Source organism: Gorilla gorilla, chromosome 20 (assembly GCF_029281585.2).
Source record: "Gorilla gorilla gorilla isolate KB3781 chromosome 20, NHGRI_mGorGor1-v2.1_pri, whole genome shotgun sequence".
NCBI classification, from domain to species: Eukaryota; Metazoa; Chordata; class Mammalia; order Primates; family Hominidae; genus Gorilla; species Gorilla gorilla.
In genome coordinates, this window is record NC_073244.2 from 54,327,847 (window position 1) to 54,352,716 (window position 24,870).

A 24,870-nucleotide genomic window follows, 5' to 3' on the forward strand; every position below is an offset into this window, starting at 1 on the left:
TAACTTTATTACCATAAACATATGAATACTCATGAATAGTTCCCCAATTCTGGGGCGCTTAGGGAGCAAAAGCAAATGTTTCAATTTTTATTTACAAAAGTATACTTTACCAATTGCTGAAGAAAAAAAGTGCATAAATCTGGAGAATAAAACATTCAAAGAATCAGCACATTTTCAAATAGAAAATTATGAAAACATTGTTTTGATTATTTAATCCAATAAAATTGGGTTTTTTTCTTTGTCTTGAATTTCATGAAGGTATCAGCCTGTTCATTAAAATTTTGAAAGTTCTTAGTCCAGTGGTATGATCTTGAAGTTATCAGGAGCTTGTATTCAAGAGTCCTTGTCAGAGTCTTTTCCATAAATCTCCTTGAAGAAAAAGCAATTTTGGACTGTAGCTGATTGTAAATACTTTGAGGAAGAATGAAAGCAACTGTCTGGGAATGACAAAGATTTAAAATGACTATGGTTAAAAATCTAATGAGAATTTATTATGGTAAAGACACAGCTCACAAAATCTAGTTACTTCTGTGGCATATGACACTATGATAACATATTTGATTTCCAGAAATTTCATATAATTTTTAGAATACTCATTAAAAAAATTTTTTTTTTGAGACGGAGTCTCACTCTGTCACCCAGGCTGGAGTGCAGTGGTGCGATCCCAGTTCACTGCAAGCTCCGCCTCCCGGGTTCCTGCCATTCTCCTGCCTCAGCCTCCTGAGTAGCTGGGACTACAGGTGCCTGCCACCACGCCCGGCTAATTTTGTTTTTGCATTTTTAGTAGAGATGGGGTTTCACCGTGTTAGCCAGGATGGTCTCGATCTCCTGACCTTGTGATCCGCCCACCTCGGCCTCCCAAAGTGCTGGGATGACAGGCGTGAGCCATCGCACCCAGCCTAGAATACTCATATTATTAACATTCCCATAAATATTATTTAGAGAAGGTTTAGCATCACTTATCACTTATTTGAAAATGCTTTCTACATAATTTAACTTATCAAATAAGGTGGCTTTTCCTTTCAGCTTCTGTTTGTTAACTGGATTACTGAGTTCTTGGTGTAGCCCATTCATAAATAGGGCCAAAAAAGTATAGTCTTATGTATGTTGAAAAAGGTCCTTAGGTAATTCCAGTACTTCCAGCAGAAAATTATTGATTTAGTTTTAAGTTCTATCTATTACAATAAGGGTTCTCCATCCTTGTTACATGTTAGTAGTGTCAGGGAAGACTTAAAAATTACCAATGCCTGGGTCCCTCTCCAGACCTTTAAACTGGAACTAATGGGTGGGGCTTGAGCATCCACTTTTAAAAATGTTTTCCAGTGATTCCAATGTGTAGCTCTATTTCCCATCAGATTTCTCTGATTTCTTGTGGCATTCAATTTTTTCTATTTTGGTATCATGATTATTTTCAGGTCTCATTTCCTGTCTTAGGCTTTATGTCTCCTGGGGTAGGGACCTTGCCTTCTTCATTTCTGTATCTTTTTTAAACACATGAACTGGTCATCAGGAAAAGATCTCAACCACACATAGGTTGTGTTCTGAGTCTCAGGTTCACATGTTAATCCTAAAGTATTAGTTCTCCACGAGGTCAGATGTTGCTTGTGATGAAGGGTGTGGTTAAGTCTGCAGTCCAGATGGTAAAGGGGATTTCACTCTGTTTTCAGATATAGCATTGGAACTAAGAATTTTATGTCTATATGGGTGAAGGGGCAGGGATGTGTAGGAAGACAGTTCTAATTAGGATGGAGGAATTATACTAGGAAGTAGAGGTAAAGGAAGTGAGAAGGCTTAGTAAATAGAAGAAATGTGAACTTATCAAAGTGGCTAGAGTAGACCCCTGGAGATTCTTGATTAAGTGAATTAACTAGATTTTAGAAAGGTAATGAGGCAGTCATATGCAAGGAAGATTTCAAAGTCTGGAGACAAGAAGGCAAGCAATACTTTGAGAAGTGGTTGAGCTTTATGGGAATGGAGAGAATTACACTATTGAGAGATGTTAAGAATAATGAAGAGGGTTTCACCATGTGAAATTGTGTTTCTCATTTGAATCTGAGAAACAAATGAGCAGAGGCTGGAGATAATTATGTCTAAAAGACAGTGGGGTACAGGGAGAATAAAGGCCAGGGAGAAAGGGAACTGCAGGAATTAGTGCTGAGAAGCAGGAGTTAGTGGAGGAAGGAGGAGATCCAGGCCCAGATACAGGCAAATAAGTCTTTTCCCTCTCCCAAGCATGGCAGTCAGCCCTGCAGGAACCAGGATAAGAGGAAAGGTCATCATACCTGCCAGTCTTCCTGAAATACAGAAATGACATCACGGCTGCTATAATGGATTAAGGCCAGGAAGATGTCCTGTTCCTGAAGGAGCTGTCATGGAAAAAAAAGAAAAGAAGGAATGAAGATGATGTTATTTTACATGGGGGAGCCTCAGGAACAAGCATGTAACATGAGGTACTCTATAATTCTTTCTTCAAGGACTACGTTATTTCTGTTGGAAATTTGATGGGAGATGATTATATTCTTGCAGTTTTGTTTTCCCTCTCACCATGTTTCTCAGTTGGTGATCAGTCCTCTGTCAATTCTCTACTGCACTCAGATATTTGGAAGGCTTTCAGATGTGAGAAAGGCTGATTGCTATTTTCTATGTCATTAGAACTTGCCACCTTTGCACCTTTTCATGGTTGCATCTTTTTCTCAGTGTCTTTGTTGTGGCAGTCATGAATGAGACCCTGCCAGGTCTCCATGGCAGGGACTTGATTGACAGAAGGCCCAGATCAGTACATTTCAAATTCACCACCTCCTTTGCACAGAAAGCTTTCCTACAGGCTCCCAGCAAGGGTGTGAAAGCAAGCCTAGTTCTCTAAGGCTCTCTTTAACTCTAATGGGTGACTGGTTGGAGGACTCCCCATCAGCCTTGCAAAAACTCTTAGAATTGCGTTGGTACCTGAAACTTCTTTCTCTTTCTTTTTCACAGGAATCAGCTCTGCATAGTGGTCTGTGGGTTCTCCCATACTACCTTCATGCCTGCCCCACATTCCCTCACAGGTGTCTTCCCTGATAAATTATCTTGTATGTCTAATCCCATCTTGGATGCATCTCAGTTAGTAAAAACTAACATACCAGGCTTGATTCTTTGCACTTAGCTTTTTTTCTTTCTCTCCCATAAGTAGTCAGTAACCATGTCCTAGTGTTTTATGTGTTACCTCTTTTTCCATATATATATATATATATATATATATATATATATATATATATATATATGTATATATGGAAAAAGGAAGGTACTGTTGAGGGGCACTTCCTATGTGCCAGGCCCTGTGCTAAATACTTTCCCTGTATCTCATTTAATCCACAAAATAACCCTGTCAGGTAGACATTATTTCCATTTTGCCGATGAAAAGACAGAAGCTTAGAGTGGTGTAAAACTTTCCTGGTGTCATATGGCTAGTGACAGGTGGATCTGAGATTTCATTCTAGGACTATTTGACCTGAAGGCTAATGATGATGGTAGTAATATAGTAGCTGACATTGGTTCCTCTGTGTGTGGCATCTTGTTTTATTGACTGCATTAAACCTTTAAAAGAAAGGTATGAAGAAAGCACTCTTATTGCAGTTTTCAGGTGAGGTATCAGAGGTTCAGAGAAGTTGAGTCTTGTGCAAGAAATTTATAACTGTAAACTCTTACATTAAAAAAGAAGAAAGATCTCAGGTCAACAACCTACTTTAATACTTCAGGATATGAAAGAAGAACAAACTAAACCGAAGCACAGTGAATGAGGGAAATAATAAGGATTAGAGTGGATATAAATAAAATGGAGAATGGAAAAAGAATAGAGGAAATTAATGAAACCAAAAGTTGATTCTTCAAAATAAAATCAACAAAATTGACAACCATTAACTAGATTGACTAAGAAAAAAAGAGAAAAGTTTAAAATTACTCAAATCAGAAATGAAAATGGACTCTGAGCATGGTGGGTCATGTTTTAATCCTAGCACTTTGGGAGGTCACAGCAGAAGGATTTCTTGAGACCAGGTGTTTGGACCAGCGTTGGTAACCTGAGGAGACCCTGTCTCTACAAAAAAATAAAAAAGCCAATTAGCTGCGCATGGTGACATGCACCTGTAGTCCTAGCATCTTGGGAGGCTGAAGAAGGAGAATTAATTGAGCCCAGGAGGTTGAGGCTGCAGTGAGCCATAATCACACCACTGTATTCCATCCTAGGGTGGCCTACAGAGTGAGAGCCTGTCTCTCTCTCTTCAATAACAACAACCAAAAAAAAAAAAAAAAAAAAAGAAAAATGGAGCGATTACTACCAATTCTAATAAACTAATGATTACAAAAGTACTATAAATAATTGTATGCCAATAAATTGGATAACCTAGATGAAGTAGACAAACCCCTAGAAACACACAAAAATATGAATGGAACTATAATCAGTAATAAGATTGAATCAATAAAACATTTGATGAAATTCAATATTTTTTCATAATAAAAACTTTCTAAGAATGGAAGGAAACCACCTCAACATAAAGGCAATATGTGAAAAACCCAATGCTAGCATCATACTCAATGGAGAAAGACTGAAAGCTTTCCCTGTATGAGCAGGAACAAGACAAGGGTGCCTGCTTTTGACACTTTTATTCAACATAGTATTGAAAGGTCTAATCAGAAAAATTAGGCAAGAATTTAAAAAAAGACATTCAAATTGGAAGGAAGGAGTAAAATTATTTCTGTTTACAGATAACTTGAACTTATATGTAGAAAATCCTAAAGATGGAACAATCCTATTAGAATTAATAAATAAATTCAGTAATGTTGCACAATACAAAATCAACATTCAAACATCAGTTGTATTTCAATACACTAACCATGAACAATCTGAAGGGAAATTAAGAAAAAAAAATTCAATTTATATTAACTTCAAAAAGAATAAAATATTTAGGAATGAGTTTAACCAAAGAGGTGAAATGATTATACCTGAAATCTACAAAATATGGCTGAAAGAAATGAAAGATGACATCAATAAATTGAAAGACATTTTGTTTTCATGAAGTGGAAGACTCAATATTGTTAGGAGGACAGTGCTACCCAAAGTGAGCTGTAGAGTCAATAAAATTCCTATCAGAATCTCAGTGACATTTTTGCAGAAAAAGAAAAATCTGTCCTAAAATTTATATTGCATCTCATGACTCTAAATAGACACACAGCTTTGAAGAGGAAGAATGAAGCTGGAGGACTCACACTTCCTGATTTCAGCATTTACTACGAAGCCCCAGTAATCAATACAGTGTGGTACTGGCATAAAGGAGGACATAGAAATTAATGAAATATCATAGCCCAGAAAGAAATGCTTGCATATATGGCCAAATGATTTTCATCGAGTGTGCCAAGATCATTCAATGGGGAAGGGACAGTGTTCTCACCAAACGGTATTGGGAAAGGTGGATATCCAAGGGCAAGAAGAGTGGAACCTTTACCTAACACCATGTACAAAAAGTAACCCACAATAGATCAAAGATCTAAATGTAAGGGCAAAAACTATACAACTCTTAGAAGAAAAGCTTCATGATACTGGATTTCACAATGATTTCTTGGTTGTAACAACAAAAGCATAGGCAACAAATAAAATGGATAAATCGGACTTCATAAAAATCAAAACCTTTTATATATCAAAGAACACTATCAAGAAAGTAAAAAGCAACCCACGAAATGATAAAAATATTTGCAAATTATATGTGTGATAAGAAATTAATTTCCAGAATACATGAAAAGCTACAAGTCAACAACAGCAGACATCCAAAAACCCAATTAAAAAATGAACAAAGGATTAAAATGGAGTTTTCTCCAAGGAAGATATACAAATATCCAATAAGCCCATGCAAAGTTCCTCAGCATCAGGAATACTTAGAGATATGCAAATCAAACCACATTGTTACACCACCTCACACACTTTAGGATGGTTTTGATAAACAACAACAATGACAGCAACACAAAACAACAGGTGTTTTCAAGTAGATGGAAAAATTGGAGCTCTAGTGCATTGCTGATGGGGATGGGAAATGTTATAGCCACTGTAAGAAGTGGTGTGGCTCTCTCTCAAAAAATTAAACAATAAATTACCATTTGATCCAGCAATTCCACTTCTGGACATACTTCCCATAGAATTGAAAGAAACTTGAACAAATATTTGTAAACTGATGTTCAGAGAAGCATTACTCACACTAGCCAAAAAATGGAAACAACTGAAAAGTCCATTGAAAGATAAGTGGGTAGGCAAATGAGGTGTAGCTATACATAGAAATGTTGTTCAACCTTAACAAGGAATAAAATTCCAATACATCGTGCAAAGTGGATGAACCTTGAAGATATTATGCTAACTGAAATAAGCCAGACACAAAAGGATAATTATTATATAATTCCATTTATAAAAGATAGTTAGAATAGCCAGTTACATAGAGACAGAAAGTAGAATGGTGGGTGCTAAGGGTTAGGGGGAGAAGGAGTGAGAGTTACTGTTTATTGGCTACAGAGGTTTAATATGGTAAGAGGAAAAAGTTCTGGAAATGGATAGTGTGATGGTTACACAACACTAAATTGCACACTTAGAAATAGTTAATGGTAAGTCTTATATTAGATATATATAAAGTGTCCGGTAGTCTTACCCTCTCTATAATTACACACTTTTTGGCACTGCCCCTTTCCTGCCATGCAGAGCCCTAGGGGTGAATCTCCCTATTTCTCCAGCTCTGCATCAGTCACTGTCCTCCGTGCTGTGTCCCAGGTGCTGTGCCCACAGCCTCATACAGCCGGTGACTTCAGAGCCAGGACACAGCTCAGGAGTCTGCCCTGAAGCTCCCTCTCTTTTTGTTTCCCTGCAGCCTGGCCCGGGGGAGGCTTGGCTTCAACTGGGAACTCGATTTAGCCAAATTCAGGACAGGCCACCAGGGCTCTTTCTCCACACATGCTGGTCCCACCCAGGTGGAGTCAGGCAGGGCCAGTCACCAGAGGATCCCGGAGCAGAGCAGGAAGCAGAGTCTGAGCTGCTCCTCCCTCACCCAAGGGGCTTCCTCCTCTCATCTGGGGGAAAAGTGTGAGCCTGTTTCAAAGCCTCAGCTGTTCCTTGTAGCTCATGGAATAGGTAGAAGAAAACAAAGACGTGGCAGAAGGGGATGTGTCGGTGACAGCGAGAAGCAACTTGATCTTGAGGACTCTCCTTCTTGTCCCTCTGTGAAGCCTCTTCTACCACATAGGGCTCAGGGCTGATAAAGCCCCCTCCCTACCTTTTTCAGGCCAGACACAAGGTCAGCCATGAGAAAACAGAAAAACAAGGAGAAGAGAGTCTGTAGAGACAAATTGGGAGGGTTCAGGAGGAGAATTTGGGATTTGCTTGTGCCCATGGGACACAGGCTGGGAATAAAAATATTTTCCTGACTCTTCTCTGAAAGCCAGAGAGACTCCACCTGAAACTCTATTGCCAAGGATGCTGGGATCCACTTACCAGAGACTTTGACTGTCACGGATTTGGAGCTTTCCATGCCAGTGGCTGAGTTACGAACAGAGCAAGCATAGAGCCCGCTATGCTTTGTAGTAATTTGGGGGATAAAGAGCTTTTGTCCTGATTGCTGAAACTTCCCATTAATTGTCCAAGAATACTCTGCTGGTGGGTTAGAGTCCGCGAAGCAGGACAAGTAGAGGTTTTCTCCTGAATGGTAATATGTGAGTGAAGGGTAAATTCTGGGGAGGTCTGGACCATCTGGAGCAAAGAGAATAAAGCCACAGGTGATGTCATCCGAGGGAAGGGGATGCTCCTGGTCTCTTAAAGGGACACAGTGACCCTCTGAGCCAAGACATACCCTCAAGTGCCAGCCAAACGCCCTCTATGTTCACTGAGCTGAAGCCTGAGGTATTCCCCTGTTTCTCCCGTCACAAGCTGTGGGCCCCAAGTCTCCCATGACAAGAGCGTCCCCTCCCTTTATATTCTTGGTTAAGGCTGTGCCTACCCAGATCTTCCCAGGGCAGGAAGTCATGGCCAGCTCGGATGTCCATAAGTAAAGGTATCTATACTTGGACCAGAGAGAGACTGAGAGGCCTGGCCTCTGGTCGTTTGGATTTAAGCTGGTGTCCTGGCCCACAGAGGAACAAAAGATACTCACAGAGGACATTCAGGGTGACTGGGTAACTGCGGATGCCACCATATCGGTCCCGTATTTCACATTGATAGGGTCCTGTTTCATTTCTCGTGACACTGGGTAGAATGAGGATCCTGTTTTCATTGGGTCGCTTTACCCTGGGACTGACCGGGAGGCTCTGACCATTTAGCCACCAAATGTAGGTGTAGTTCTCACTCTTAGGTTCACAGGTGAAGGCTAAGACATCCTTATTCTCCCTGGGGTTTAAGTTGTTGATGGTGATGTAGGGCTTGGGCAGCTTCGCTGTGTGGATAACAGAGAGAAGATTGTCCTGTGTGGCACCTTTGATTCCTCCACAGGCATCCTTCAATCAGAGTTGGCATCTCCCACCTCTCAGCCCACCCAAGTCCTTGAAAGCCAATAGCTGGTGCATGTGTCACAAGACAGATGCATGATGATCTAAGGGCTCAAAGCCTATGAGGCCACCTGCTCTGTCTTAGGGAAGCACAGACTTTCTGAAGTGTCAATTGAGCAGCAGTGTTGGGTCATGGACAGACACGACAATGGGAGTCACAGCCTCTGGTATCCCTCCCAGTCCCTCCCTAATCAGTTGACTGGCTGGCTCACCCTGGGTTCCTTACCTGGAATGTGCAACTGGTGGGCCCCTTCCAAATTCCATCCTACTTTGCCCCCCTAGATGTGATTTCTCTGCAACTTCCATTTCCAAGGACATTCTAGAGATGAGTAATAATGGGACTTCCCATTGTCCTGAAACCCTGAAGATACTGAGCAGCCTGGCCTGGGACTGGATGTTTCAGCAGAAATAACACAGGGGAGACCAGAATCAAGCCTGGAGGTCAGTTCAGTCATCAGGCATTGGAGGCTCAAGGTGGGGCAGTTTTTTGCAGGTGTTTCATGATGACTTACATGAACCAGTGACCTCTAAAGATAGAGCAGAGTGCAAGGAATGATCTAGAAAGAGTGAAGGTGACAGGCAAGAGCTGGTGGCTTTGGAGCAGAACCATGTTCCCTGTCCTGGGTTCTTTAAGTTTCCTCTCCTTCTGCAGAGGGCAGGTGAGGACCATGTGGATCTTTCCAGAAATATATGTGGACATTTGCAAATGCAGAACTGACTGGTGGAAAGGGTGGGAATGAACTGCTGGAAATCTGGTCCTCATGGACCATGTGTGTTTGATGGATATGAGACAAATTTGGAGAGAAGTTTTGCAAATATTTTCTTTCATTGGACATTCTACTCTCTGATTCCATGGGTTTGACTACTCTAGGGACCTCATGTAAGTGGATTCCAGAGTGAATATGAGAAGAGACTGCTGGTTGCCAGGAGCTGGGAGTGGGGAGAATCAGAAGTTGTTCGTGGGTGTGCAGTTTCATTTATGCAAGGTGGGGAGGTTCTAGAGATCTGCTGTAGAGCTTGATGCCTATAGTTCACACAGATTGAGTATTTCTTATGCATAAGACTTAGGACAAAAAGTGTTTTGGATTTCTGACATTTTTTGATTCTGAAATATTTGTCATATACTTACTGGTTTAGCATCCCAAATCTGAAAGATTCAAAATCTAAAATGCTTCAGTGAGCATTTCTTTTCAGCATCAGATTAGTAGGCAAAAGTGGGAGGTGATAAGCCAAAGATATTCTTGCCCTTTTTTTTTCTCTCACCACTTTTCTAGCTTGGTGATTAGTTTTCGGTGAATTCCATACTGGCCATGCTGCACTTGTATATTTTTGAAGGCCTTGGGATGTGAGAAAGGGTGATTGCTATTTTCTATGTCATCAGAACTTTCCACCTTTTCATGGTTGCCTCTTTTTCTCAGTGTTTCTGTTGTGGCAATCATTAATAAGAGCCTGTCAGGTGAGATTTAGGACAGTGTTTTCTAATTCTGCAAAAAATGTTACTGGGATTCTGTTAGGGGTTACATTGAATCCGCAACTCACTTTGGGAATATTATCTTTCTAACAATATTGATTCTTCCAATCCATGAAAATGAAATATGTTTCCATATACTGATATCGTCTTTAACTTGTTTCAGCAATCTTTTGTAGTTTTCAGGGTATAATCATTTGACCCTTGTCGTTAAACTTATTCCAAAATATTTTATTCCTTTTGATGTTAATGTGACCTGAAATTCTTTCCTTAATTTCCTTTCAGATTGTTCATTGTTAGTGTATAGTCTAAAGAATGCTCTAGAAAGAGTGAAGGGGACAGGCAAAAGCTGGTGGTTTTGGAGCAGAAACATATTCCCTGTCCTGGGATTTTGATTTTCCCTCTCCCTTTGCAGAGGGCATGTGGCTCTTCCCTGATAGCTAGATAGACTTCACTGGAAAACATAGTGCCAATGCTCCAGGGATCCACTTACGAGGGACTATGATCCTCTTGATTATGAGATTTGTTCCACCAGTGGCTGAGCTATGGATGAAACAGACATAGACCCCTGTATATGTTTTAGTGAATTGGGGGATAAAGAACACTTGTGCTGATTGCTGGAACTTCCCATCAATCAGCCAAGAATGCTCTGCCAGTGGGTGAGAGTCTGTGAGGCAGGAGAGCTTCGGGACTTCCCCTGTATGGTAATAGGTGTATGAGGAGGAAATGGTGATGGCATCCAGGCCATGTGGAGCAAAGAGAATAATGTCATAGGTGGTATTGTCAGAGGGAAGGGAAAATCCTGGTCTGTGGAAGGGCCACAGTGACCCTGTGAGCCAAGCCGCAACACTGAAGTCCCAGCCAAATCCCAGCTGTGTTCACTGATCTGGAGCCTGAGACATTCACCTGTTTTGCCCATCACAAGCTGTGGACCCTGAGTCTCCCATGACAGGAGCAGCCTCTTTTCTCCTACTGTTGATCAAGCCTAGGCCTACTCTGGTTTGCCTGGGGCAGAAAGCCATGGCCAGGTTTGATGTCCAGGGGTAAAGGTCTCTGTACTTGGACCTGAGAGGGACTGAGAGGCCCGGCCTCTGGCCATGTGTATTTGGGATGGCAGCCTGGCTCACAGAGGAACAGGAGATACTCACGGAGGAGATTCAGGGTGACTGGGTCACTGCGGCTGGCACTCACTGGGTTCCGTATTTCACATTCATAGGGTCCTGCAGTATACTTTGTGACACCAAATAGAAAGAGGGTCCTTTTGTTTTTGGACAACTGCAAGCTGTGAGTCATAGGAAGGCTCTGACCATTCATCCACCACAGGTAGCTTGCATCCGGAGTCTCAGGATCACAGGTTAAGCTCACAGCCTCCATGCCCTCCCTGGGGTATAAGTTGCTGCTGGAGATGGAGGGCTTGGGAGTCTCCACTGTGCAGAAAACAGAGAGAAGATTGCCCTGTGTGGCACCTTTGATTCCGCCAAAGGCATTTTTCAATCAGAGTTGGCATTTCCAACCTCTCAGCCCACCCAAGTTCCTTAAAAGCCCATGGCAGGTGTGTGTGTTACAACACAGATGCGTGGCAATCTGAGAGCTCAGAGATTGTGAGGCTGCCTGCTTCATGTGGGAGAAGCACAGACTTTCTTAAGTGTGAATTGAGCGGCAGCATTGGGTCACGGAAAGACACAGGACCAGCAGTCACAGCCCCTGGTGCCTCTCTGAGTCCCTCCATCTCCAAGTGCCTGCCTGGCCCACCTTGTGGTCCTCACTTGGAGCATGCAGTGCTGGAATCTTCTTAGTTTCAGTCTTACTTTGCCCCCCGAGGTATGTTTTCTCTGCAGCTTCCCTTGCCAAGGACATCCTAGAGATGGGTGATGGAACTTCCCATTGTCTTTAAACCCTTTGGATACTGGAAAGCCTGGCCTGGGACTGGGTACTTCAGCAGAAATAACACAGGGGAGAACAGAGTCAAGCCTGGAGGTCAGTTCAGTCATCAGGCAGTGGAGCCACAAGGTGGGGCAGTTTTCCCAGGTGTCTCATAGTGACTGACTTGAGCCAGTGACCTCTAAAGATAGAGCAGAGTCCAAGGAATGACCTACAAAGAGTGAAGGGGACAGGCAAGAGCTGACAGCTTTGGACCAAGACCACGTTCCCTGTTGTGGGTCCATGATGCTCCCTTCCCCCTGTAGAGGGCAGGTGAGGACCATGTGGATCTTTCTGGAAATACATGTGGATGTTTGCAAATGCAGAACCGACTGGTGGAAAGGGCGAACATGAACAGATGATGGAAGTCTGGCCCTCATGGACCATATGTGTTTGGTGGATATTAGACCAATATTTGGGAAGAAGTCTTGCAGATACTTTCTCTCATTAGACATTCTACTCTCTGATTCTGAGTTTGACTACTCTATGTACCTGATATCAGTGGATTCCAGAGTGAATCAGAGAGTAGAATAGTAGTTTCCAGGAGCTGGGATCAGGGGAATAGGGCGTTGTTCTGTGGGTGTGCGGTTTCAGTTATGCAGGACAAGGAGGTTCTAGAGATCTCCTGTACAGCTTCATGCCTATAGTTCATACAGATACAGTGCTCCTTATTCAGAAAGCTTAAAACCAAGTGTTTTGGATTTCTAATTTTTTTTTATTTTGGAATATTTGCCGTATATGTACTGGTTTAGCATCCCAAATCTGAAAAATTTAAAATCCACAATGCACCAGTGAGCTCTTCTTTTTAGCATCACATCAGTGGTCAGAAGTGTTGAGTTTTGGAGCATTTCAGATTGTGGATTTCTGGATTTGGGATGCTCAATTTGTAATACTGTAATTTTCCCATAAAAATTTGTCAGGAGTTTAGACCTTATGTTCTGACTCTAGTAACAACAACATCAAAAAATTTGGAGGAAACATTAAAATGTTTTCATAAGTGGAAATTTTTACTGATGGTCCAAACATCTAAGATCAATTGCTGGTAGTAGTATTTCTCTTGAGACCAAAATAAGGTTTAGGTGTGCCATGAATTCCAGCAGGATCACATTATGGTCAAAGAAAAATGCCAAAGGTGATTTGAAATTAGCAACTCCTTAAGTAGAGAGAGTCCCGTTAAAAGGACCGAACTGGTTAGTGTGTCAATTACATAAAGGGAGGAATGATGCCAAATTAAAAGAAGTGATGTGTGTTATGTTAGTAAATACAGAAAGAACTCCCTGCTTCTAAATTCTGTGCAGAGTTAGGAAAAATGGGGAGGACCCCAAAACAGGTATGTGAAATGCTTTCTTCATTTTCTCTTAAGCTCAGGAAACACCACTAGTGTTTAAGTTTGTGTGAATTAGGAAGAGTCTAAGTGAGATGCCAATGGTTCGTGTGTCTCCCCACACGCGGAACTCCAACTTATGAAAACGGCATCATCATGAGGAAACAGTTGTATGTGGCACAGGCAGTAAAGCCATCAGATAGCACCCACCTGGCCACCTCCAACTGGTCCCCAAAGCCACCAGTATTCCCATTACGTGTATGTTACAGCCTTTGTAGCTGTCCCACAGCTACAAAGTTTAAAAATTGCTATTGTCAAATCAAAATATTAAATATGAAGTTGAAATGTTGTTCCACTTTTTTTCCCCACTCTTGTTGAACTTTCCTGTTTCAGTTTTGGAAGTTTCTATTGACATATCCTCAAGTTAGGGATTCTTTCGTCAGCTATGAGCAGTCTACCATTAAGTATCAAAAGCATTCTTCATTTCTCTAAAAACATTTTTTTTTTTTTTTCTGAGACAAAGTCTCGCTCTGTCACCTAGGCTGGAGTGCAGTGGCATGATCTCAACTCACTGCAAGCTCCGCCTCCTGGGTTCATGGCATTCTCCTGGCTTGGCCTCCCAAATAGCTGGGACTACAAGCGCCTGCCACCACGCCCAGCTAATTTTTTGTGTTTTTAGTAGAGACGGGGTTTCACCATGTTAGCCAGGATAGTCTCCATCTCCTGACCTTGTGCCTGCCTCGGCCTCCCAAAGTCCTGGGATTATAGGCATGAGCCACTGTGCCCAGCCATCTCTGAGGGATTTTAATGAGTTGTTGACTTTTGAGTTTGTTCAACTTTTTACTTAGTGTTAGAACTGAGGAACAAATTTCAAGCTTGTTATATGCCTGACAGGAAGCCGGAAGTCTCTAGGAAGTGACTGGAGAATGTGAGCTTTATAGCAGGTTGAGGATGGAGTCACGAGTGAAACGGGTGAAATGAGCCCATGGGCTTTGGGGACTGCAGGCCTGTCCAGCCTCTGACACCCTGGTGAGTCAGTGCTAAGATTACAACAGTGACAGCAAACTAGCATGGCTGACTCCATCTGGTATCTAGTCTCAGGCTGGCTGTCCTCACTCATTCCTGGGCATAGGCCAGGCTAACCTTGGGAGGAATTTAGTTTATTGTTTAAGTTTGAAGCAAGAATGATAATAGTTCCTCTGTAAAACTAACACCCTTACTTTGCCCAATGGCTGCCTTTGTAAAACTAGTGAAAGACCATGAGATTAAGATTATAGGAGGGAACTGAATTCTGCTAAAATGTTGGCACAGTTTCTATAATCCTTGACTGCTCAAATGTCGTTGGGCCAGAGTTTACAAAATTTGTAACTAATTGCTCCTATAGATAACATCACTATTGTAGAACGTGAGATTGGTCTTTTGAGATGTTTCTCATTCTTTTGCATTCTGGCAACTGGCTGACCTCATCCATACCTATGACTAATGGCTCAGCCAGTCATGTGGCCCCTACCTGGAGGCAGATTCAAGCACAAACACATCATTTCCCTCCGCTCGCATGATTCCATCACCAAACAATCAGCAGTACTCATTTTTTAGTCCTGTGCCCCTGAAACTACCCTTGAAAATCTCTAATCCCTGATCCACTGGGGCGGCTGATTTGAGTAATAATAAACCTCTGTCCTCCTGTTTGGCAGACTTGGAGTCATTAAAATCTTTCTTTACTACAAACCACCATTTCAATAAATTTTGTGCATGTGTGTGTGTGTGTGTGTGTGTGTGTGCAGGAGGCCAGAAAAACTTGTCTGGCAATGATAACAGTGGATGGAGGAACGGCCTATCCCTGTCCCATGGTCTTGTCCACAGGTCAGCCTCACAAAGGGAAAGAGCCCTTGAAGGGAATACAGTGGAAACTCATTCTCTTAGTGACCTGGGGTCATTGGCTCAAGATGAAGCCTGTCAGGAGTGGCAACTCCAGGTGATTTCTGCACCTTTCCTGTTTCCTGGGAGGTGGGCCAGGCCACAGTGTTAGCGGGAAAGGAACTGAACAGCCAGACTAGTTAGAGGGAGTGTCTGGGGAAGACCTAGGGGTGGAGGAAGAAGCTGTGCAGGACAGGGCTTGCCAGTCAGAATGAAGTGGGAGGAAGATGAGGGACACAGAGAAGCAGAGAGAGGCAGAGACACCATGGCAGTGAGCAGCGAGGGTTACACTGACTTCAGAGACCCCAGGGACCAGGTACCCCGAGTTCCACAGTCCAGGACCAAGGAGCCCTGAGAACCCTCTGGTGGCCAAAGAGCTTCAGAGTTACATGAGGTGGGGTTGCTTTAGGGTCAAGAGGTAGTCGGGGGATGAAACGTGGGTATCAGCCTCTGAAGGACAAGGGACAGGTGTGGCTAGAACCTCCTAGGATTCTGCATGCAAGATTCAGTCTCTAAAGAGGTTTTGGATCATTCATTTCTTCATTCCATTTCTTCTTTTATTATGTAAGAGCTCCTAAGTGTGTCTGTCTCGCTGGGCCTATGGTGGTGTAGGGTGTGAGTGGGGAAAGAAAACAAGGTCCTCTCCTTTGTCCTCTCGTGACAGTGACATGGACACTTTGGGAAACACAGGATTTCAGGTTCAGTGATGGCGGTTAAGATCTGAGGGGGAGGCCTGGACGTGTTTTTTCCACTGACTCTCACGGTTGAGGCAGGTGATTTAGTTCTGGAGTACAGACTAATCAGTTGACCGTTTGCTCTCACTCCTCTGAGGTTTGGATACCTAAGAAGAGAGGATTTGAGCCAATAAATGACTATAGGGTGCTTGGAAGCCAGTAAGCCCTCACTTCTGGTGGAGGAGAGGATGGGCCTTTGGCTCCAGACACACCTCATGTGACCCTGATCTCCCCTTTGTGTTTGTGTGACTGTGGTTCAGTGACTGTGGCTTCCTGTGCCTCAGTTTTCTCTCAAACAAAGAAGCTAAATGGCAAATGGACTGTGGCTTTTCATGCTATCTGTGAATAAATGTTAAATGATTCACAGTCACCTGACCTAATGCTTGGCTCAGTGGAAGTTTCACACAAACAGCATTTATTATTAATTTGCTTCCATGAGAAAGCACGTTTATGTCAGATGCCTGTGGACAAGCTGCTACCTGGTATATCTTCTCTCCTCTGTTTCTGCTTCTGGGGACATTAGACTTTCTATGGACTATCCTAAGCCTCCTAAGGTAGTTGTCTGATGGCCTACAAAGCTTGTCTTTCTGTCCTCTCCACTCTGAGTGTCAGGTGAAGAAAGCTCTGTCCTTGCCCAGATGAGGCTCTGAGGGCTGAGCCCTGGCTGGTGAACAGCTCCAGGAGACACAGTCCTCAGACAGCTGGTAAATCCTTGGTCCCAGTAAGCCCTGCCCAAGAAGCCACAACCCAGCCCCAGCACAGGCTCCTCAGATTTATCTGGAGCAAGGATTTAGGGACATGGTTCTGGGGTTGAGGCTTCTAGGGCTGAGCTTCTCTGAGAGTATTTCATGGGGCACCTGAGGCCAAGCCCTACTCAGTTCTCCAGGGTCTTTCTCAGGGTCAAATTTATGAAGAGGGCATGAGGTGCCTGGCTGAGACTGATCTCCTCCTGCTGAGTCCCCCATCAGACTGTCCTTCCTCTGCAGCAAGTGTCTGCAGGGTCTGGATGCGGGAATGGAATTTTGATCTGTTGAAATTTGTCTCCTCTGTGTGTGTCCTGCACTAAGTGCCCAAACCCCAGCATGGGACATAATGCAGAGAGGGACACAGGCACAGTCCAGGCCTGACAATCCTTTGTGTCTGAAGTGAAGACCCCATCCCCCAACACCCAGTGATGACGTGGAATCACTCACGGTATAAGGTGAAGGTGAAATGTCCAGTTTCTCCTCTAGTCCCATCACCTCGCTTTACGATGTGTAAGGTGTAGGATCCTGCGTCCTCCCGGGTGACATTCTGGATCAGCAGGGATGCATTGGAATATACTGTTTCTCGTCCACTGTATGCCGGCCCATATATAATTATTTGACCATCTACTACGTATGATGTAATGTAATGGTAGAGGTCCGTCATTTGCCCTTTGTACCAGATGTAGCCAGCAAGATTCTGGGGCAAATTGTGGACAAGTAGAAGAACATCCTTCCCCTTGGAAACTTTGGTTGGCTCAGCTTCAATCGTGACTTGGGCAGTGGTGGGCGGGTTCCAGAAGTTTAAAAGTGATGCTAGGAAGTAGAGAGAGCATCAGTTAATATTGAGACCTATGCATTGGGGTGAAAAGATGTGGCCCTGGGTCCTGAGAAGGTCTCTTCAATCCTCAGCTTTGAAGAGACACACAAACACACATACAAACACACACACACACACAAAAGGGGCATGTGTATATGTGTTTGTGTCCTACTGTCCTACTAGGTGAAGGTCAGCAACATGACCCCCATTCCTTCAACACTTCTGACCTTGGCAATTTTCTGTTTGGAATCCTCTTCCCCAGGGGTCCGCAAGGCCCCTTCCACACTGCCCTCAGGTCCTGCTCACATCAGGGCATCCTTAGACTTCTTTCCTGACACCTCCTTCAGAGGCCCTGGGTCTTCCCTTTCTGACCTTTCCCTGCTCTGCTCCCTCCAGGGTTCTTGTCAACACCTGACCTCACATTCTAGATCTCTTTGCATGTCTGTCTTCCCCCCCCCATGACAGCGTGAGCTCCATGAGGACAGGGACTTTTGTGATCTTGGTTGCACCCCAGTGCCTGGAACAGGCTGCAGACTCCTGTAGATGTGAGAGTTCTTAGGGCCCTCCATGCCCTGGGTGTTTTTTTTCCCCAATTGTTGAGGTTTTTTGCTGAGGACAGTGTTTCATGTCCTGCTTATATTTTTATTTGAAGTGTCATCTGATATAGTTATTATTATCATTTTTCAAAATGTGGTGGCCCCTGATGATTAATCAGGAAAACAGAACACTTAAGATTTTCCTACTTCTTACCAATTCTGGTTCCTGTGACTTTCCTGTTTTGACCCCTGTCCCTCTCTGGTGTATTTTCCCCTATCCAGGCTCCAACAGAGACTTCTTTCCTTTTTTTTCTTTTTTCTTTCCATTCTTTTTTTTTTTTTGAGACGGAGTCTTGTACTGTCGCCCAGGCTGGCGTGCAGTGGCGCTATCTCGGCTCACTGCAATTTCTTCCTCCCGGATTCACGTGATTCTCCTGCCTCAGCCTCCCGGGTAGCTACGATTACTGGAGCACACCACAATATCTGGTTAAATTTTTGTATTTTTAGTAGAGACAGGGCTTCACTGTGTTGGCCAGACTGATCTTGAACTCCTGATCTCGTGATCCACCCACCTCAGCCTCCCTAAGTGCTGGCTTCTTTTATTTTTTAGAACCCCAGGAGTCTCTCCAGTAGACCCCATCCAGTCACTCTGCTTCCTCCTCCTGTCCTCTCCCAGGAAGTTCTCTCCTCACCTGTGAGCAGGAGCCCCTTCCAGGCGATGCGCTGTGTGCAGGGAGGGGCTGAGAGGGGCCCCATGGTCTCTGCTGCCTGCGTGTTCTCCTCTGTGGAGATGAGCCTAGGATCCAGAAACTTCCTGAGCACGGCTCTCAGCTGTGCTGTCCTTCCTCCTTCTGTGCTGAGCCTCTTCCCGGGGCAGGAGCACTTCTCAGGTTCATGGGCGGGGTCAGGCCCAGGACATCTCTCTGTCCCCTCCTCTCTCAGTCCTGCCTCCTTGTCCCTCCTGTTTTTACTTTTGTCTGTGTTTCGGGTCCCTGGGAATTGTGGAGGCCTCTGCCTTTTTCAGCAGTGATTCTTTCACCAAACCTCAACACACACTTTGTGCAGACACACACACACACACACACACACACACACACACACACACACACACACACACACAGAAGAGACACACACAGACCCACACAGTCAGAAACATACCCTGCAGGTTGGGCAAGCAGAGTCCTGGGCCTCAGCCTCCTGCTGTCCCCATGGCTCTGGGTCGGGGTGCACATTCATGCCCTTTGGCCTCTTTCATCCCCATCTGGCTCTCCCCTTCAGTGCAGGAGGCTGGAGCTATACCAGGTCCCTGTCAGAGTGACGCCCCATTGTGCTGTGGGTGAGCTGTGTGTTGCCTGGTGAGAGGGACCCTTCCTTTCTCTAATCGTGTCTAGCTTGGCTGCAGCTTCCAAGGATGGACATTCAGGACCTGGGTGTCCCAGAGGAAACTGTCCTTCCTGGAGGTGTGCAGGGTGAATCTCTCATGCCTCTTGTGAGGAGAGGCCTGTGCCGGTTGCTCAGTGGGGGCTGTGAGTCCCATAGTCAAAGGGACAGTTCTCGGTCACTCTATGGCTCCCTGGGGTCTGGCGGCTGAGCTGGAGCTCATGGTTTCTCATGTTCTTCCTGACCATCTTTGATGTCCTCTCTTCTCTGCCCAGCTGATTGTCCTGTGGTCACCACACCTTCCCCGTGGTGGTGCAGGAGGAAGTGGGGAGTTACCCAGGAACCCCGCGGGAGATGGCTCGTTGAGACGCAGGAGGGGGGGCCTGGGACAGAGCAGGGGTTCAGAGCTGGAGAGATTCATCTTGACTTACTCCGTGGCCATGATGGGCTTAGCCCTCCATGTGCTGACATACCCAGCGGTCTGTCCTGAGGGTTTTGACCTGGCCAAGCTGCTGTGTGTAGAGGAGGAACAGGCAGTGGCCAGAGAGCCTGTCTGGAGGGACCTTGCTCACACCTGAGAGGGCGTGTGGGGGTGAGTTGTGTTCTGGGAGCAAAGACCAATAACATCCCGCTTCTCCCTGCAAGCACACAGGAGAGGTCTGCCTTCCCAAGGGACAGCTGGGGCAGGTGGCCACATCCCGGATGGTGCCTGTGTGTGACCATCACACGCGCTCTGAGCACCCCGTGGTGCAGCTGGCAGGCAGGTCATAGGGTGCCTGGCTGATTCCCGGGGAGGCTGTGGGCCCTCAGGCAGCCGCTGTTCTGTGTCAGTGCTAGGCTTGGCCTGGGATGCCCCAGAGAACAGGATAGATGGGGCAGGGGCGGGCATTTAGGGAGCAGTGACAGAAAGAGTTGATGAGGATGGAGGGAGGCCACCAGGGGAAAGCGCCTAGTGTGGCGTCGCGTGCACCAGCGCTGCCCTGGGAGATGCCTTTAGCTGGGCCCAGGGAAGGAGCAGGTGTGTGGGGAGGAGCTCCCTGCAGAGGGAGTGGTGTTAGGTTGGCGGCCACCAGGTCAGGGAGGAGCTGGCAGAGTCCGTGTGGGGAGCATGGAGGGCGCTGAGGACTTGGGCCGAAGTGACCCTGGTAAGGGTGGAACCTGCTGGGCTGTGGGTTCCGCTGAGGGCGGTTGGCATCCCCTGGGAAGGCTCCAGGCTGGGAGGGACTCTGTCCCCCTCTGGTGGACAGGGAGGGAAGTGTGAACGGCAGCAATCCCAGGCCAGGCTGCATGTTTTGTTCCACATGGATCTGCACACTTCACACGAGGTCACACATATGTTATGTTACAGCTCCTTCACCTTCCAGCCCCGTGAGTCCCAGTCTGTGTGGCTCTACGTTCACTGTTCTCCCTTTTTCACAATCAGATGTCCCAAACGCAGATTTTTGTCACCTTCTGTGAGTTTGTGTTTGTGTGCAGTAGGCGGCACTGTGTATACCCTGGGGGCAGTGATGTCTGGGGCTGAGCACTGCAATTGGGCTTGGAAGCAGAAGAGGGAGCAGCAGGGTGGGAAGATCAATGTCAGGGGGCAGGGACAAGTCATTTTCATTTTCTTACTCCCAGGGACCAGAACCTAGGATTCTGACTCCAGGGCACAGTACCACACCCTGCTGGTGTCCCTGGATGTCATGATGCTCACAGTGTCATGTTGTCTTGGCATTCATTTTTATAAGGTGTAAGTTTATTTGCCTCAAATCAGAGGCAGGGCTTGTTCACCATGGCAGTTTTCAATACTGTGTCTGGTTCAAGTGGCTCCAGTTGGTGGCCAGAGATAAAATCTTAGAGGCATCTCTGCTGCTTGGTGTGCTGGGTTTCCCTCTCTCCAGCTGCTTCTTTAAACTGATAATTCTGACATTCGCCCTCACATTTAAAGTGACCACCTCTCAGTCACAGCGTGAGCTCCTGGTCCCAGTGTTTGCTGCTTGCTTTGAACACATCCATTAAAGCTCCCTGCTGGAAACCTGTCAGATAACACCCTGGACTTAATAAAGCCATTGGCTCACTGGTCTCTTCTCTCCTCCCTGTCTGGGCTCACTGACCTCTGTCTGTGGTCTCCAGGTTTGCTGAGTGCTCCCTAGTGTCTGTAAGTAGTAAAAGTACTTACATTTTCACGTTGTGGTTGTATCATTGTAGCCTCACATGCCATCCAGGGCCTGACATTGAGGCTGCCTTATGGGACCTGTGCTGGTTGAGCCCCTGCTGGAGCTCTTGTTTTGGGGCCTCTGGTTCTCCTGGGGACAGTAGCTTCCAGCTAACTTGATTGAAAATCTGATGCATTTCATTGAAACACTGGGTCAGATGATGTATTCATGGGCTTCAACTGCCATAACAAACACCTTAGCCTGGGTGAATTAAATAATAGAAATCTATTTTTCACAGTTCTGTGAATAATGTGCTATTTTAACCACTTTAAAATGCATAATCAAATGAAATTAACCACATACACAGTGTTAAATTACCGTCACCAGTATTTTTCCTAGAAAATTTTTATCATTTTAAACTGAAACTTTGTATCTTTTAAACAATAACTCCCTGTATGTCCCACCCTAGACCTTGATCTTCTCTACTCTGTCTCTATGAATTTGCCTATTCTTGATGTTTCATATAAATGGAATTATACAATTATGTTATTTTGTTTCTGACATATTTCACTTAGCATAATGTTTCCAAAGTGCATGCATGTTCCAGCGGGTGTCAGAGCTTCATTCCTCTGTATGGCAGATTAACATTCTGTTGTATGTGTCACCATATTTATTTATTTATGTGTTGATGAGCACTTGGATTATTTTCATATTTTTTTCTTTTTTCTTTTTCTGTTTAATAGTCTGTTTTTTATCATTATTATTCTTATACTTTACGTTTTAGAGTACATGTGCACAATGTGCAGGTTAGTTACATATGTATACATGTGCCATGCTGGTGTGCTGCACCCACTAACTCATCATCTAGCATTAGGTATATCTCTCAATGCTGTCCCTCCCCCCCTCCACCCCACAACAGTCCCCAAAGTGTGATGTTCCCCTTCCTGTGTCCATGTGTTCTCATTGTTCAATTCCCACTTGTGAGTGAGAATATGCGGTGTTTGGTTTTTTGTTCTTGCGATAGTTTACTGAGAATGATGATTTCCAATTTCATCCATGTCCCTACAAAGGACATGAACTCGTCATTTTTTATGGCTGCATAGTATTCCATGGTGTATGTGCCACATTTTCTTAATCCAGTCTATCATTGTTGGACGTTTGGGTTGGTTCCAAGTCTTTGCTATTGTGAATAGTGCCGCAATATACATACGTGTGTATGTGTCTTTATAGCAGCGTGATTTATAGTCCTTTGGGTATATACCCAGTAATGGGATGGCTGGGTCGAATGGTATTTCCAGTTCCAGAATCACCACACTGACTTCCACAATGGTTGAACTAGTTTACAGTCCCACCAACAGTGTTAAAGTCTTCCTATTTCTCTCCATCCTCTCCAGCACCTGTTGTTTCCTGACTTTTTAATGATTGCCATTCTAACTGGCATGAGATGATATCTCATTATGGTTTTGATTAGCATTTCTCTGATGGCCAGTGATGGTGAGCATTTTTTCATGTGTTTTTTGGCTGCATATATGTCTTCTGTTGAGAAGTGTCTGTTCATGTCCTTCACCCACTTTTTGATGGGGTTGTTTGTTTTTTTCTTGTAAATTTGTTTGAGTTCATTGTAGATTCTGGATATTAGCCATTTGTCAGATGAGTAGGTTGCGAAAATTTTCTCCCATGTTGTAGGTTGCCTGTTCACTCTGATGGTAGTTTCTTTTGCTGTGCAGAAGCTCTTTAGTTTAATTAGATCCCATTTGTCAATTTTGGCTTTTGTTGCCATTGCTTTTGGTGTTTTAGACTTGAAGTCCTTGCCCATGCCTGTGTCCTGAATGGTAATGCCTAGGTTTTCTTCTAGGGTTTTTATGGTTTTAGGTCTAACATTTACGTCTTTAATCCATCTTGAATTGATTTTTGTATAAGGTGTAAGGAAGGGATCCAGTTTCAGCTTTCTACATATGGCTAGCCAGTTTTCCCAGCACCATTTATTAAATAGGGAATCCTTTCCCCATTGCTTGTTTTTCTCAGGTTTGTCAAAGATCAGATAGTTGTAGACATGCGGTGTTATTTCTGAGGGGTCTGTTCTATTCCATTGATCTATATCTCTGTTTTGGTACCAGTACCATGCTGTTTTGGTTACTGTAGCCTTGTAGTATAGTTTGAAGTCAGGTAGTGTGATGCCTCCAGCTTTGTTCTTTTGGCTTAGGATTGACTTGGCGATGTGGGCTCTTTTTTGGTTCCATATGAACTTTAAAGTAGTTTTTTCCAATTCTGTGAAGAAAGTCGTTGGTAGCTTGATGGGTATGGCATTGAATCTGTAAATTACCTTGGGCAGTATGGCCATTTTCACGATATTGATTCTTCCTACCCATGAGCATGGAATGTTCTTCCATTTGTTTGTATCCTCATTTATTTCCTGGAGCAGTGGTTTGTAGTTCTCCTTGAAGAGGTCCTTCACATCCCTTTTAAGTTGGATTCCGAGGTATTTTATTCTGTTTGAAGCAATTGTGAATGGGAGTTCACTGATGATTTGGCTCTCTGTTTGTCTGTTGTTGGTGTATAAGAATGCTTGTGGTTTTTGTAGATTGATTTTGTATCCTGAGACTTTGCTGAAGTTTCTTATCAGCTTAAGGAGATTTTGGGCTGAGACAATGGGGTTTTCTAGATATACAATCACGTCGTCTGCAAACAGGGACAATTTGACTTCCTCTTTTCCTAATTGAATACCCTTTATTTCCTTCTCCTGACTAATTGCCCTGTCCAGAACTTCCAACACTATGTTGAATAGGAGTGGTGAGAGAGGGCATCCCTGTCTTGTGCCAGTTTTCAAAGGGAATGCTTCCAGTTTTTGCCCATTCAGTATGATATTGGCTGTGGGTTTGTCATAGATAGCTCTTATTAGTTTGAGATATGTCCCATCAATACCTAATTTATGGAGAGTTTTTAGCATGAAGCATTGTTGAATTTTGTCAAAGGCCTTTTCTGCATCTATTGAGATAATCATGTGGTTCTTGTCTTTGGTTCTGTTTATATGCTGGATTACATTTATTGATTTGTGTATATTGAACCAGCCTTGCATCCCAGGGATGAAGCCCACTTGATCATGGTGGATAAGCTTTTTGATGTGCTGCTGGATTCGGTTTGCCAGTATTTTATTGAGGATTTTTGCATCAATGTTGATCAAGGATATTGGTCTGAAATTCTCTTTTTTGGTTGTGTCTCTGCCTGGCTTTGGTATCAGGATGATGCTGGCCTCATGAAATGAGTTAGGGAGGATTCCCTCTTTTTCTATTGATTGGAATAGTTTCAGAAGGAATGGTACCAGTTCCTGCTTGTACGTCTGGTAAAA

The 24,870-nt window shown here is 44.3% G+C and overlaps 1 protein-coding gene across 1 annotated transcript; it reads right to left on the reverse strand.

Moving 5' to 3' along the window:
- Nucleotides 1–248: 248 nt before the first annotated feature.
- Nucleotides 249–18,822, reverse strand: LOC101151083 (pregnancy-specific beta-1-glycoprotein 3). Its single transcript, XM_031003884.3, has 7 exons — nucleotides 18,699–18,822; nucleotides 17,101–17,466; nucleotides 11,161–11,439; nucleotides 8,154–8,432; nucleotides 7,499–7,753; nucleotides 2,283–2,366; nucleotides 249–437 (listed from the first exon to the last, which is right to left on the reverse strand). Exons 1-6 carry the CDS (start codon nucleotides 18,760–18,762, stop codon nucleotides 2,323–2,325), a joined length of 1,287 nt encoding a protein of 428 aa, XP_030859744.1. The 5' UTR covers nucleotides 18,763–18,822; the 3' UTR covers nucleotides 249–437; nucleotides 2,283–2,322.
- Between the last annotated feature and the right edge of the window lie 6,048 nt (nucleotides 18,823–24,870).